The sequence below is a fragment of the Suricata suricatta genome, chromosome 2 (genome assembly GCF_006229205.1).
Source record: "Suricata suricatta isolate VVHF042 chromosome 2, meerkat_22Aug2017_6uvM2_HiC, whole genome shotgun sequence".
NCBI classification, from domain to species: Eukaryota; Metazoa; Chordata; class Mammalia; order Carnivora; family Herpestidae; genus Suricata; species Suricata suricatta.
In genome coordinates this window covers 178296819-178313344 of record NC_043701.1, presented here as the reverse complement: position 1 = coordinate 178313344, position 16526 = coordinate 178296819, and the positions used below count along the sequence as shown (strand labels likewise).

General features: G+C 44.8%; 1 protein-coding gene across 2 annotated transcripts in view; it reads right to left on the bottom strand.

Annotated features, from left to right (window-relative positions):
- Positions 1 to 5455: 5455 nt before the first annotated feature.
- Positions 5456 to 16526, bottom strand: part of BUB3 (BUB3 mitotic checkpoint protein) — an 11595-nt gene continuing 524 nt past the window's right edge. The window contains exons 2-8 of one of the 2 annotated variants that reach the window (XM_029932740.1): positions 16255 to 16449; positions 15527 to 15596; positions 13559 to 13710; positions 10321 to 10479; positions 8511 to 8688; positions 8035 to 8251; positions 5456 to 5808 (exon numbers count right to left, since the gene is read on the bottom strand). In XM_029932740.1, coding sequence (XP_029788600.1) covers positions 5799 to 5808; positions 8035 to 8251; positions 8511 to 8688; positions 10321 to 10479; positions 13559 to 13710; positions 15527 to 15596; positions 16255 to 16449 — 981 coding nt within the window. In that variant the 3' untranslated portion in view covers positions 5456 to 5798. Of the gene's footprint in view, positions 5809 to 6975; positions 7051 to 8034; positions 8252 to 8510; positions 8689 to 10320; positions 10480 to 13558; positions 13711 to 15526; positions 15597 to 16254; positions 16450 to 16526 lie in introns of those variants that run through there. The other variant, XM_029932739.1, reaches the window with a different exon arrangement.

The window sequence follows — 16526 nt, the reverse complement described above, 5'->3', positions numbered from 1 at the left end:
ATAAAAAACATAAAAAACTTTAAAAAAATAAAAATAAGTGATTAAGTAAACATGGCAGTATTAACATGGCAAAATCTGGGTGATGGACTTATCAGTGTGATTCTGAGTTTTTCTGAATGCTTGCAAAAGCTTATCAATGTTTTAAAAAAGATATATATACTGGTGAATTTAAGAACTAGGAATCTTGCTCAACATCACTCATCATCTGAAAAATACAAACCCAAACCAGAGATAGCAACCCTCAGAGGGGCTAAAATGAACAACTCGGGAAACAACAGATGCTGGCGAGGGTGTGGAGAGATGGACACCCTCCTGCACTGCTGGTGGGGATGCAAACCCCTGCAGGAGCTCTGGAAAACAGGGTGGAGGTTCCTCCAAAAATTAAAAATAGAACTACCCTACAGCCCAGCAATAGCACTACTGGGAATTTATCCAAAGGATACAGGAGTGCCGATGTATAGGGGCACATGCACCCCAATGTTTGCAGCAGCGCTATTAACAATAGCCAAATTATGGAAAGAGCCTAAATAAATATCCATCAACTGATGAAGGGATAAAGATGTAGTTTATATATACAATGGAAAACTACTTGGCAATGAGAACACGGATGGAACTGGAAGGTGTTATGCTGAGTGAAGTCAGTCAGTCTGAGAAAGACAGATAATCATATATTTTCACTCATATGTGCAGCTTGAGAAACTTAACAGGAGACCGTGGGGGAAGGGAAGGGGAAAAAATAGTTACAGAGAGGGAGGCAAACCCCAAGAGACTCTTAAATACAGAGAACAAACTGAGGGTTGATGGGGGTGGTGAGGGAGGGGGAAATGGGTGATGGGCACGGAGGAGGGCACTTGCTGGGATGAGCACTGGGTGTTGTATAAGCAACAAGTCACGGGAATCTACCCCAAAACCAAGAGCACACTATACACACCATATGTTAGCCAATTTGACAATAAGTTATATTTTATAAAAGTAAAAACTAAAAAAAATAAGTAAAATCCTTACTACACACACACACACACACACACAGACCTAGGAATCTTACAGATCACGTGAGAATTAATCTATTAAAATGAAAAAAAGGGGCGTCTGGGTGGCTCAGTCGGTTAAGTGTCCGACTTCAGCTCAGATCATGATCCCGTGGTTTGTGCCCCATGTTAGGCTCTGTGCTGCCAGCTCAGAGCCTGGAGCCTGCTTTGGAGTCTGTCTCCTCCTCTCTCTGCCCCTCCCTTGCTCATGCTGTCTCTCTCTCAAAAATAAATAAATAAACATTTTTTAAAAAACAACAAAAAAATAAAAACCATTAAAAAAAACAATAAGGTCAGCTGTTACGTGAAAGGCACGAACTGAGTATTTTTCATCCAAGGAGAGCAAGGATTTGCTATTACCCAAGACGCTGCCGGCCAAACTCCCTGCTGGGCGCTCCTCTGTAACCCCATGAATTACGCTATCGTCGCCATTTTACAGATGCTGAAACTGGCTCAGAAACCTACCTGACCAGTGACAGAATGGGTCGAGAAGAAAAGTTAGGATTCAGAGTCTGGTTCAAAGGCTGGACTCAAAATTCAAGCTGACTCATCACGCTGCCCAGCTCAAAAAAAAACAAGCAGATGCAGTTCTGGAGGAACAGGAGGCCGAACAGGTGAGGGGCTCTAAGACTATAGGATCTCTCAGCATTCTTTCCTCTTTAAAGTGTTAACCAGAAAGTTCTAGAACAGGGGCTTTCCATCCGCACTGCTCTTCCCGGTGCCCAGGGCATTACAGCATCTGCATTCTCAATGAGTTCAGATTTAAGAGCAATCACCAAACTTAACTGCACCCTTCACTGACAGGATAGCAGGTGTGAGGACCAAAGGTGCTTGAAGGCAAAACTTGGTCACACCACGGCATCCTCGCACCTGTCCACCAGAATGGCCTGCACGCTCATCACGACCCGCCCGAATCCACGCGCCAAACTGGAAACCCAGAGAGAGCGGGTACTCCACCCTACTTCCCACCGGAGCCTGGCATATAGCAGGCACGAAGTATCTGTTCAATGCTCCTACTAGGTGATGATTAAAAGTAAGAAATTAGGGGGAAGAGAACTTCCCAGTTTCAGTGTGTAAAGCAGGGTTCTTCTCTACGACCCAAGTTTTATCAAATTATATATACTAAAGCCCAGCCCACCCCCCTGTATGGCTCAGGAGCACCTTAGAGGTAGGGAAGAAGGCACCTGCAGCCCCTCTGGAAAAGCCATGTGGGAAGCAGCTCACGTACAAACTGTCACAAACCATTTGGAGTCCCTGCTCAACAGGACACTTTGGGGGGCCCATCTGAAATCTAGGTCAGTTCTCCAGAGCCAGACTCCTCAGCCACTGACGAAAGACCGCTCACATCCAGGCTCCGGATGCTCTAGGGGCCAACCAGCCCCCCAGGGCGTCAAAGCACACCAGGACACGCCATCTAAGTGAATGTCACAAAGACACAAGGCACGTACTGTAAAGCAAACCATCTTGAATAAAATCTCCAGACATGTTCACCCAGGCATTTTCATTTGATGTAGTTAACAAAAATACTTATTATATAACTGGGCACCTGGCTAGCTCAGTTGGTTACGTGTCCAACTTCGGCTCAGGTCATGATCTCAGTGTGTGGGTTCGAGCCCCGCGTCAGGCTCTGTACTGACAGCTCAGAGCCTGGAGCCTGCTTTGGATTCTGCGTGTCTGTCTCTGTCTCCGTCTCTCCCCCTACCCTGCTCATGCTCTCAGTCTCTCAAAAATACACGTTAAAAAAATGCTCATTGACAGAAAAATATGCACAGAAAATTCTGAAGGATGGACATTCTGAATAACCAAAACGTCCTCACCTATTGTAGGACCGTGTGATCGTGCAACTCACTTTTTGCAGGCTGTAGAAATTTTTCTACAGTGAATGTTAATTCTGTAACAGCTGTCAAATGCTTATTGAATTAACAAAGCTAAAGCTCACCTGTCCAGTGCACTGGACACCGAAGGGCTCTTCCAAAATGACGTTGAAAATTATTCTGAAACAGAGATCACTTCTGCCCTTCAACAGAACGGAAGTGGCCCAGTGCTCATGTGCCACAGTGTACAAAAACATGCGGTCCCTGCTTCTGACGGAAAGTAATAGGCAAGGCAAGGTGTGTACATACAGAACTGCTAAAACACCAGGCAGTACGCGCCAAAGGCATATCAGCAGGCGGGGCTTCCCACAGGTTTTGAGGAAGCGTGTACTCCTGTGAGCTGGAGTGAGGACGGAGGGCTTCATGGAAAAGGGGGTCTTGAACAGGACCTTACGGAAGGATTCAAACGCAAACTCAAAGAGCAATTCAGAAAAGGGAAAGTTGGGCACTGTGATAATTGGCAGTCAGCACACGGATCTGAGTAACAGGAAGGCAAACAGCCCAGCACGGAGTACAGAAACCGGATCTTTTTTCTGGGGAATGGTAAAATGCACGGTGTTGGGGGGCTGGGGCGGCGGTGTGGGGACAGGCGATGGGGGAAAGGACAGGGGCAAGGAAATCTGGGGAAACCTGGGTGCAACCACGTTAACAGGCATGTCTTGCTGGAGTTCTGAGCAGACGGTGTGCGTTGCGCCTCCTCCCTGGGAAGAAATCTAGTCTTATTTGGCCACACAATCCTTTTTCACTGCAGAGATTAATGGACAGCAAAACACCTTAGAAACACGTTTAACAGATAACAAACGCAAAACAATAAAGGGGTTGAATGTCAAAGGCAAAGTGTGTAGTCTGGCCTTGAGCCTCCCAGTTGGGCCTGGATCACCCCCAGCACAGAGGAGGCACGGGGTGCCGGTGAGCTTCTGCACGGAACTCAGGCCCAGGCACTGCCCGCCGCCACAGCTCCATCCGCTTGTCAGAGTCCCCGGCAGGCAGCCCCACGCCCGTTCTGAGAGCACCTTGACAGTCCGCAGCGGCTTCCGGGTGGTCTGCAGGCCTTGGACACAACCTTCTCATAGAGTGATGCAGGGACTTCTAGGAGCAATGGGGGGCCCTTGACAATCCCAAGCACAGTGTGAGAAAAAGAGCAAGTGTCTTTAAGGCCTTGAGTGGTCTAGAGCAGCTTTTTCCAATTAGAGGTGGCAAGGCATTTGCTATAAACTCAGTTCAGGGGGCCGTGACCGCGTTTCTTTATAAAAAGAAAAAAGACAAACCAATGCATCACATGTACAAAGGGCAGATAATCCTGGATGAAACTTGTCTGTTACATACACTGTATCGACCTGTCTTCCGGACTGCAGGTCACAGAGGATCCCAGCTAAAAGGCCTGAATGTCACTGCTCCAGAAGCTGGGAGAACTTAGGGCAGGGGCCGGAGGCTGCTGCACTCCCCCAGGCGGGGTGGGAGGCCCTCTGAGACAGCGGGAGAGTAGCAGCCGGGGCGCTGGGGCGGTTCAGTCGGTGCCGCGCCCTACGCATGACTGCGGCTCAGGTCACCGTCTCCCAGGCTGGTGGGATCGAACCCTGCATCGAGCCCTGTGCAGAGCCTGCTTGGGATTCTCTCGCTCCCTCTCTCTCTGCCCCTCCCCAGCTCATGCACACATACCCTCACTCCCCCTCTTTCAAAATAAATAAACAAACTTTAAAAAATATATGAAAAATGTAAAAACCGTGTAAAGACCGTGAAGAAGAGAAATCACTAAAAATGCACTGAGGTATTACACTGGGTCCCTGGGGGGCGGGGGCAGACCATGAAGGAGAGCGGGCTCGCAGTCCACGGGGGAGGCAGGCGGTCACAGGCAGCGGGAGACGAGTTTCAGGAGAGGGGACACGCACACACAACAACAAAAAAAGCTCCCCCACGCCATGAACTCGAAACAGGTCCCTCCCAAACACCGCTTTAATTTCAGTCACCTCTTACACCACTGTATTAATTCTTTCAGTTAAACAACCGTTTCAATTTATGCTTTGTCCTCAACCAAGTGGTTGTGACTCTAAAAAGCACATAATCCCACTAAAGAACCAATACCATCAGTTAAGTCTCCGGCTATTCATTATTTACCATCCCAAGGGCTTCACTTTGATTGAGCATTTGATGGATAAGCACAGCCGGGTCTGTCATTTGGCCACGCCAGCCCGGGGACGCGGGAGCCGCGGGAGCCACGGGAGCCACGGGAGCCCCACCGCACCGGCACCAGGAGCGCCACGCCGAAGGGCGCCTGTCGGCTGTCCCGCGGCCCGTGCCCACCCGGGGAAGTTGGCTCGAGGGCCCCGCTGATCCAGCCAGAGGGCACGAGGGAGATGGCAGAGCTCCAGCAGATCACTTTAGCCAGGCCTGAATCCCCAACGCGCACCAGAATAGGCGTAATTAAACGAGGCAGTGTGGACTTCAAGGTAAAATGTCATCCTCACCAGGCCCTTGATGAAGGGAGTTTTGCTTTACAGAAGCCTCTTTATGAAGCAAATTACATTAATTACCAACATTTGAAAACATCCAACATTTAAGGGTTCTGAATCTCTGATTTATTAGACAGCACGGAAATAACAGGTTTAGATTATTTTACAAAGAGAGCTCAAGCTGCTCATAAACAGCAACGGGCCTTGCTGGGGGGGGGGGGGGCACAGTTCTTCCGACTACGGCACGAGGACACAAAGGCTCCCGGTCCTACACAAAGTCAGCCCGGAGGGCACACAGACAAGTTGTTTTAAGACAGAAACCAGAGAAATCCACATACTAAATTAAGGCGTCCACAAGGACTAGCGCACATCCCTCAGGGGACAAGTCTGCATTTGTAGGAAGCAAAACAAAGCTTTTCACAGAGAAATCACTTTCACGAGATGATTTAGGTGGACCTGCAATGAAGAAAATACGTTTTCAAAAGCCGGGTTCAGACTTGCACTGAGTTCTCACCGCAACACTTAAAAGTAAGACTTTTCTCTGTCCCTGAAGAATTTTTTAAAAACACGTCACAGGTAAATTTCAGCAAACGTCCAAGTCCCATTCAAAAACGTACGTTTGCGGATAATACATGTGAAACGCCCCAAAGTCTTGACAACAGACATACTCTCTGGAACCAGCTAGAACAGGCCAAGCGGAGCTCGTGTTCTGCTTCAGGGCATTACATTTAAGTGAATCTCCTCCTCACTACAATTTTTTTCTTTTTAACCTTAATCACCAGTGGCTGGGCAACCGAAATGGACAGGAGAACTATATAAATGTCAGAGAAATATGTAAACCTCATTAATGTTTCCAAAAATTCATTTAGAGATAGAAACAGGTCCAAATAGATGCCTGTCTAAATGTACTGCAATTACGTTACAATTATTTTTCCAAATACACAGATATGCTCTGTCTTTTCTCAGCTCATTACTGACTCAAACAATTTGCCCTTCTGGGATCAATTGTTTGCTAATAAATAATTGTTTACAGTCACAAAATGAAGTTAGGAGGTTTTCTTATTAGTTTTCCTTCTGCACCCTAATAAGATTGAAAACTAGCTGATTCCCAGGAGTCTAACCTTAACCTCGCTTTGTTGACCAGCCCAGGAAACGATGAACCATCTGCTTCGGAAAATAATGGACGGCCAAGAGGAAATACTGTTTAATTGTAGATTAACCTCCTCATGAGGCAGTCTGAAGCAGCTTTAGAATTAGCAACTACAACCAGCAAGAGAAACAAATGGTTTAAGAGCCTTTGCCTCCACCACTGAAGGTCCAGAAAGAATGCAAAGGGATTTTCATTACCTATATTTATTTACAAACATGTTATTTCCACAATGGAAACAAAAATCGTCAAGGTCAAAACTGATTCTCAAAAGCGCAATCATGCCCTCCGATTCTGTTTGCCCAGATACCTTTAACGCAGCAAACCTTCAACCATCTCATGAAATTAAGAGTGTTCGGGTTTAAAAAAAGAAAAAAAAAAATATTCAAAATCACTTTTCCGTTATTTTCAGGTTCTTATAGTATTAAAATTAATATATTTCCCTGGTTTCTTTGTTATTAGTAATAAATCCACCATTAGGGAGTACGAATTGTTTTATTATCATCAACATGGCACTTAAGTAAATGAAATCTTGTCAAGTACATGGTGACCTACAAGTTCAAAAGAAAAAAAGAACAGAATGAGATCAAAATGGCCGGCCAGGACAAGAAACACAAAAGTGAGAGATTAAATGCAAACACAGCCCTTTATCCAACAGGCTTCACATGCTTAGTCTTGTCTAAAGTCAAACCTGTGAAAGTATGGCTGACACTGAATGCTGAATCCTCTGCCCCCCTCAGGGACTCAACCTCGCTAGCAAGGGTGTGAATGAAACCATTTTAACTCAGGAAAGTAGAAGAATCCTGAAAAGACTTGAGTTACTCCATATTTATTGCGGCCTGGGTAGAGGGGAACAGGGACAAAGACCCGTGGAGATAGGTATTTTATGGTTTAACCAGAGCCTGAGTATCAGTTTTCCCTTAGGACTGGGGCAGGTAATTAAGCTTTGCCCTGTCCGTACCAACAAAAGAAAAAAAAAAAAAAAAAGGAAATTGTTCCTCTCTGTCAACAGTTACAACCAAGAGCCAAAGACAGCTATGAAAATTTCAAAACTATGGAAATTTGCTATTCTAGGCAAGGCCCTATCATTCTGGGTTCCCAGTAAGACCTGAAGGTCATTCGCTTTGTGTAAATATTAAAGGAACAACCTCGGTGGAGAGGAAAAGATTTTTGGCAGTTCAAATTCTTAAATATCTTGAACCGATTTTGCTCCAATAAATTATTCTTGAATTCCTCAACTTAATTTTGAAGCAATGAGCTAGTAATAACTCCAGAGATTCAAAGAATAGAGCCTATTCAAGAAGAATGAGAGTTTGACATTCTTCTCTCCCAAACAACTGGGCACAATTTTATCCATCAGACGTCTATCAACCGACGGATATTGAAAGCTTGGGAGAACAAGATAAAATCAACTCCAACCCTACAGTCAGCTGTAATATCGAGCAGGCATCAACAATGCTATTCATGAATTTGGAAAAATTAATAAATCCTGGGCTGAACGCAAGAAAAGGCTCCAACAGGTGAAGCGTACTCACTTGGGCTTTGTTTCTGCATCTGTCACTTGGCGAATGAAGATACCATCTTCGGGATGTTCCGTGTCATCCATTTCATACATATACGACGATGCTATTGCGAGTGTGGTCCCGTCATTACTGAAGGCAAGTGACGCGATGCTGGTGGGGTACCGATGGAACTGGCACAGTCGCTTTTTGTTAAACGGGTCCCAGATGTTTACAAAGCCATCAGAGCCGCCTAGATGTCATTTCAAAAGAGGGGACAGGGGTCTTAAAAGCAGATACAGAGAAAACCCGTTACCTCGGCGGTTAATTTTTAAGGTCACCGAAGTTACGTTTTCCCCACAGAGGGTCATATAAAACGTCTGCTCCCTCAATACCAGAAAGGGTAAGCGCGGTTTTTGTTAAGCTCTGCCTAAGTATGAACGCCTCGTGCTCAATGAAGGCAGAAACGTGTCCCCTTAGTGATGTGACGCAGGCTCACCGCCAGACTGTACCTGTAGCAAACGTATTATGGATGTTGTGAAAGGAAATGGCGTTGACCGGGTAAATCTGCTCAATGTTATTCTCCTTCAGCCGGTGACACTTGAAGGCATACTTCTTCTTCTGCACCTCGGGGCTCGGGTCCAAGTACTCGACAGCCACCCGGCCTTCGATGGAGCTTAGTACGTAACCCTGCCGAGACGGAAGCAGAGAAGAACAAGAATGGTGACTCCGGCTTCCCAAAACAAGGCACGGACTCCCAAATTCAACCTGTGCTGAGGAGGACGGTTTCAGAAATGAAAGGGAAGTACAGCCAGGTTGTAAGCAGGTGCGGGTTTTCAGCTATACTAACAAATTACAGAACATGAACACCTGTCCTCTGAAAAAAGAATTTTTCTGTGCCTAGGAATTTTGTCAAATATAGACAAGAATCGTCACTTATTTGTCCTGTCCAGAGGGGGCTCAAGTGGGTTCCATCAGCTGGACGTAATCTGCCTCGCTCCGGGTCTCTCTACCCCCGGCTGTGGGAACGGGGATTCCTCCAGCGGGGGGACCAGAGAGCCACAGCGGCGCGGCCACCAGCCCTCCATCTCAGCTGCCCTGCCCCTTGCGCTGAACTACAGCGAGCCGAGCTCACACACAAGCGACACGGATTCTCAGCACTGTCCGAAAGCGGCTTACCACTTCAAACCTTCTCTCACCTTTCCCTGAAATGACAGTATGTCAAAGCAACTAAGACATAAGATAAGTAAGAAGCCTGTATTTGATTTTGTTTTCATTTTTCAAGGTACGAAAAAGAATGATTTCTGAAGAACAACGTGGAAAGAAAAAAAAAAGGCAACGAAACCGTAAACTCCCTTTCTCAACTAGAGAGAGCCTAACAAGGTTTCAGATGTGACCTAGAAAGGAGACTGATAAATGCAAGGATATTTTAATCACATGGTTAAATCTAGAAAAGTTTCACATACTGCAATTCCTTATCTTCAATGGAAATTTACAATTTCCGGAGGAAAAGAGCTGCAATCACCAGTCGAGGCACGAGCCTTTTGAGATAAAGGGCCAAGAGAATCACCAGCATAACTGCATCCAGCTCCTGAACCACAGGAGGACAGCGGAGGGTTCCAAAGACAACTGCCGCTTTTAATGACCTTTCCTCCAGCCCACCAACTCTCCTTCCAACTTTAAGGATCTGCGGGGAGAAGGGACTCGCTAACAAACAGGTGGTCTTGTTTAGCCGTGATGACCAGGGAGGGGACCCCGTGTATCAAGAGTAAGTCATCACGTAAGGAGCAAGGCCTCTCGAACTTCAGTGCCTTTTTTCTCCCCCCAAATCCAAGTGCTGCTGTCAAGCCTGCTAAAGAACTCTATTAGTGTTTGGGTTACAATGGGACCAAAAAAAAAAAAAAAAAAAAGAGAGAGAGAGAGAAAGAGAAAGAGAACGAGAGAGAGAACAGCAAATTCCATAATCCTGTATTTCCAGATTTAAGTCTGAATTCACGGGTCTGGTGAGTGGAAATGTCTGCAAAGCCCTCTTGGATTACCAGGTACCTGCCAAGCACCCTGGACCAAGGAATCAGAAGGCCTCTGTTCAAACCATGGTAGATGATTTAATGTCTCTAAATGTCAAGGTCTTCTCTGCACCTGGGTTAACACACTACTCTGTAACATGCAAGGCTGCTGAAAATGTATCTGACAGCAAATTCTAAACCGCAACTGGGGGTTAAAAACAAAAGAGAAGCAAAGCTTTCAAAGGCAGTGACCAATAAGATCCTCGGATTTTCACACACCGGAGAAAGGGCTGGGGGGGCGGGGCCAGGCGCGTACCTGCTTGTTGGGAAAAGCCCGGATGCAGCGGGTCTGGTACTTCAGGCTGGACTCCCGGCGCTGCTGCACGTAGCCCATGTTCCGCAGGTCCCACACCAGCACCCTGCGGCCGGCGGTGCCCACGATCAGCCGGTCGCCGGACACCGAGAGGGTGTACACCTTTCAAGAAAGACCAAAACTCACTCAAATCCACCTATTCGCCCGAAAATGGTAGTTGGGCCCCCCAAAATGTCCACTACTCATAAAACCATAAAAACATTAGCTGATCAGGTTCTCAAACAGAGGTCTTAGATTCTAAATATTACAGCTTTACAAACCACGTAATCTGCACAAAATAATCAACCTGATATATTCTTTTTTTAATTTTTTTAATGTTTTATTTTTGAGAGAGAGAGAGACAGCTTGAGCAAGGGAGGGTTAGAGGGAGGGGGAGACACAGAATCTGAAGCAGGCTCCTGTCTCTGAGCCAGCTGTCAGCACGGAGACTGATGCGGGGCTCGAACCCACGAACTGCGAGATCATGACCTGAGCCCAAGTCGGACGCTCAACCGACTGAGCCACCCAAGTCCCCCTTGATATAGTCTTAATACTTAGCCAAGCATGGTGTCATATACATTCTAATTCTGCAAAAAACACTTTGGAAGACTTAATTCCCTTGGTGACTAAAACAAATTGAATTCCTTAACAATTTTTCCAGTCTTCTTTCATTTAGTAACAGTATAAAAGTGTAAAATGACTCAAAAAGGACACAACGAAGCCATAAATCAATTCAAGATACCTCTCCACCGGCATCTAACTTTTCATAAGATAATCATTTTCAAAGTAATTTTTTTTTCAAAGTTACTTTTCTATGACCACCTTTTGAAAAAAGATTTCATGTTGTGACTCTAAAAATCTTGATTTTCTCAGCTGTCACACTGAATAAACAGGCCTTTCTAAGAAGAATGAAGAAGCCATCATTAGTTCCCTGCTTAGTTGCTTTTTTGTGGCACATGAACTCTAAAGCCAAGGACTGTGGTCTGGCATGTGACAGAGCACATTCTTGTGCCCTGATGTCATACGAAACACTCAAGACAAAATTCATCATTAGTGAACATTTTAAAAGCATTTTCTCCCCTAAAAGCATCTACCCCTCCCCTGCATCATGCCCTTTTTACAATATTAAAACAACTTTCACAAAAAACTCCTTTATAATAAACCACAGAATTTCCTGCAAGTATTTCAAGAGGTTTATTTTGAAATATGTTTATCTTAGGACCAAACAGATAGTAAATTGATGAAAAAGGTGGCAAAATGTATTTTCCTGATCATGTTAGATCATTTTTTAAAATCTCGACTTTAGATCCATACAGGTGTTCTGGTCATTACATTGAACTAATAAGCAACACTAATTAAATCTGACTTGATATTTTTAAACCTGAAAAATCACTCTTTTTTTTTTTTTAAATGTTTTTTAATTTATTTTTGAGAGACAGAGAGACAGCGTGAGCAAGGGAGGGTCAGAGAGAGAGGGAGGTACAGATTCTGAAGCAGGCTCTAGGCTCTGAGCTAGCTGTCAGCACAGAGCCCGATGTGGGGCTCGAACCCACAAACCATGAGATCATGACCTGAGCCCAAGCCAGACACTCAACCAACTGAGCCACCCAGGCGCCCCCCGAAAAATCACTCTTAAAAGATGAAGAGGACCATGACGGGGTAAGACATTTCTGTAACATTCAAGGAGTTAAAACACAAGGTTAGTAATCACCAGTGTGCTAACTACATACACCAGCCGAAAGTACCAAGTCAGGTTTAACCATTAACAACCCAATCCTCTCCACAATCTGGCCTTAAAATTCAACAACTAATTTGACTAAGGGAAAGATTAGGAATTGGAAAGACTCAAAACAGTAGATTTAATTAAGCACATTCAAATAAGAAAGATGGAAAAGTGCCTTCAAAAACCACGTTTGCCGAAAAACAGAAATTGACCTGAGACATGTGAAACGCCAAACTTAAAATACACAGACTCCAGAAAGAGATCGTTTATCCTAGTGCGGTCAGATTGGGAATTTCACCTTAAATCCTGACTAAACAGGTGACACACAGGCTTCTGGTAGCGTTTTCTCTCCCCGCTGATCGTAAATCAAGAGAAACCACTGTCATGCTACTGACTAGGTCTATACATTTATCAAAGAAAGTATTAAAAAAAGTGACATAATGAAGCTTGCTGAACCAATAAGCAGCCTGATTCAGTGTGGCTGTCCATTATACGATATTCTGTCTGCAATTTATCACAGCTCTTAACATGTTACGTACAACCATAAATCAAAACTAGAAACAATGCAATTATTTTATTCTGAACAAAGGTCTTGCCAGGAGTAGATTCGACTGCGATGTGACAAAAATAATGGCTCTGTGGATGCACTACAGTATATAATGACGGCTAACAGGAACTGAATAGTATATTTACACTAAGGAAATAGACTCACGTGAAGGATACCTTTAAACTGCTAAAACAATCAATCTTTAAAATTAACTACCACCTGATAAAGTCTGATGAGGATGCAGCAAGAATGCTCAATTACTTTCACTGTCCAGATGAAAAGGTTAGAATAATACACAAAGTTTGGGTTTTAAAAAAGCCTCCCTCACTAGAGCCTTCAAACTACATCCATCAATATTAAAAATAAACACAGAAATGGCAAACACCAAGGAATACAGGACACCTTTCTCACCTCAAGTGAGAACCCATTTCACCCTCTCAACAGTCCACCCAAATGAAACCTCAGGTCGTGAGTGAAAATGAGTGATGTTCCGGCCCACTTCCTGGTTTGGGCATGTCAAACCCACCTGGAGGCAGTCCAACCGTCTCTGCTAAATGACTTCTCTGAAAAGGCACGGAGTTGCTTCTCAGTCCTGGGATTTAAAGCATTACTAGTGCTACCCAGCACAAACAGGACAAGAGAAAAGAAAAAGGTGACCCTCACACCAAAATTCATTTCCCCTTGCTTCAAAATATCTGTGTTATAAAACAGACTCATCCATTTTTGTTTTTCCTAAGTATTCTACATGCCCAGCACGGGGCTCGAACTCACAGCCCTGAGACCAAGCGCTGTGTGCTCTACTTACTGAGCCCGCCAGGCGCCCCTCATCAACTCGCAATTAACCTTCAAAGTCAACACCATCTTCATCACACGTGTCCCAAGTCAAATCCCCCGTAAGATGAAAATTCCGGTTATGAATGGAAAGAGCCTACCTTTTCAGGCTGAGAGAAGGTCCCCGCGTTACAAGGAGTTCTGGGATCCCACAGTTTAACCGTCTGATCCCAGCTCCCTGTAACCATCACGTTCACTTCTGGACAGTATTCAACACATCTGATAGGGGCGTCATGGGTTCCAACAAGATTTTCTACAGGGGGGAAAGAAAGAATCAGCCACCTTTACTGCGTCTCCTACACGAAGACTCCTCAAGTGAACAGAAGGAAACATTCATTAAACTGTAATGAATCCACTTCCACCAGCTCGATGAAAATGTCTGCATACAGAAAAATGTCTCTATGACTACAAATAGTCGTCCATTCCTCTCTGTTCACGTACGACGCATAGTTTGATTCACTGACATGACACATACCAAGGGCTGACTTGAATTTCACATTGCATTAAATTGGTGGCGTAGCTGTTATTTTCCTCACTTGATTCTAGATTCCTTAAAATCAGAAACCTTGTCAAACTCTACGGTTCTGACTTCTTCATCTACTGCAGGTTCTGGTACGTGGTAGGTATGCAAACATCTGCTGAATGAATGAATGAGCAGAGAACTCTGGTCTTCTGGATCTGGACAAAACCTATTGCATTAAATCAGTATTTATAAGAAACTTACTTATGTGGAAATAGTATTATCTGAAAACTAGGCAGGGAGTCTTAGGAGGAGTCCACTTGGCTTTCAAATGGTGGGTCAAATGTCCAATACACAATTTGTTTCCTTTCGATGTCAACTTTTCACACAGCTCATTCTTTCAACCCACTAACATCTGCTAAATGTCTGGCATGTGCCTAAATCTATGCCCCATGCTAAAGGACACAACAAATATGTGGTCCCGATTCTCAGACAGAAAAACTACCTATTTAGAAAACATATCACTGAAACAAGAAAAAAAAGTCTTCATGACGCTCAGCAATGACCTCCTGAGGATAAGCAGCTCATTCTCTTAAGTATAGTCCCCCTATCAAAAATCTTTGTAGTTCAGTGGGTTTTTTTTCCTCCCAAGTTTCCCAACAAGGAGGACCCAAACGTGCACGCTGACTTACTATGCAGAATAGGCTGCTCACAAAACTGAACATCTGCAGCTCCAAGTTACATGACAAGAGGACTTTCGGGAAATGGCCTCTTCTGAGTTGGTTTTTCTTTTCTTTTTTTTTTTTTTGACTGTCTATTGTGCCCATCCCCCTGTCCTTCCACTGTCCGGCTCGACCTCCCCAAGCCTTATCTTTGTACCCTGCCCACTGCTTCAAGTACATCTCTCCCTAACATACGCATATACAAAAAGGACTTTTTTTTTTTAATGCTCCAAGAGCTCTGTGCATTGACGTTCCATTCCGCTTCTGCTCTGCTCCAAAGTTGCCATAAAAAATTGAGTGAGTCATTTCCTCTCTGCACCTTCATTAATTTCTTCATTTACTTAGTTTCTTAAATTCACTAAAAGAAAATGTGTCCTCTTATTCGTCATTCAATAAATGAAACTCGGGCATATTCTAGGCTAACTAATCACACAAGTAGAATCAACAAGCTGGATATGCCTGCCTATTTTAGATCAGGTTTTTAAAAACCTCTCTTCCTTCAGTCTGAACCAAATTAGCTTCTGAAAAAAAGGAACGCTCAACCATCACCACCGTCCTGGAAAATCCTAACGTACAGCTGACTAGTACAGGATCCGGTCCACTTCTGAGGACAGGTAGAAGCAGGATACTGAAGGGCCGCTTCCTGTAAATACTTAGAAGGGAGATCCTAATGCAATTGCATTTACTGAGAAAATACATGCATAGTATTTGTGATCAGTAACTTACGGTTCTCATTTAAACATAAAAGTCCTACATTTACAATACTTTTATTTGCACCTAAACACCTTGGGAACAAAGCAATTCAGGAACCACTCTTCGTAAATAAACATTTACACTTTGGTACCTGAACTGAGGAAACAATAAACTGAGAAATGTGGCCATATTACCTTGATCAGTGTTCAAATCATGCATTTTCAATTGATGGTCTAACCCCCCACTCCAAGCGTGTGTTGGATCCTACAAAATAAAAGTTTCAAGTCATTTAAAAGTTACAGACGTTTACAATGTGTTTCAAAATTCCACCTTCTACAACCATCTGTTCACTTTATGCTCAGCACGCTGTACACTGGGCTCTCTCTCTCTCTCTTTCTACGCGCACGCGCTCTCTCTCTCTCTGCACTCCCTCTCTCTCTCTCTCTCTCTCTCTCTCTCTCTCTCTCTCTCTCACACACACACACACACACACAACCACAAGCACACAAAATAAAGCAAAAACGACATCAGCAAATTAAGGAGAACCGTTTCAGCACATTGGCTGAGAGGAAAACAGGCATTTCTATTTCCTAGTTAAAAAAAAAAAAACCTTCCTTTTTATAAGGCAACCAAATTCTACTGTCTTGTTGCAAATTTCAAATACAACCTGTCACACATCCAAAAAAGTTCGCAGGGCTACTCGATTGGAAAGGGGACTGAGTTCCCCCTACTTCTGCATAACCCCAACGTCCCCCCCCCAAAAAGGGAGTGTTTGGTGGCTCAAGACAAGTATCCAGGAAAATCTTAAGAGCTACCTAAATAACTACGGACAGAAGCTTCTACCCAACGCTGTCAGAAGGACGCTATGAACCCAGGACACCCTAAAACAAAGAGGGCAGGTGCGCGCACTGAGGACACCTACGTAGAAGGCGCAGTCCAGGACGGCGCCGGTGTGCTGGTACTTGAGCCGCATGGAGTTGGCCGGCACATCGTAGAGGCGCACCGACGTGTCCCAGGAGGAGACCAGCAGGAACTGGGACGTGTTGGGGCTGAACTTCACCGAGGAGATGCCGTCCTCGGGGGGCTGGTTCAGTTTGAACTCGTTAGAACCGGTCATCTACGGAACAGGCAACCAGTCAGTCCCCAAAGGTCCGGGACGGGGTGCTGGGCTGGCCGAGCAGTGAGGCGCAGTGG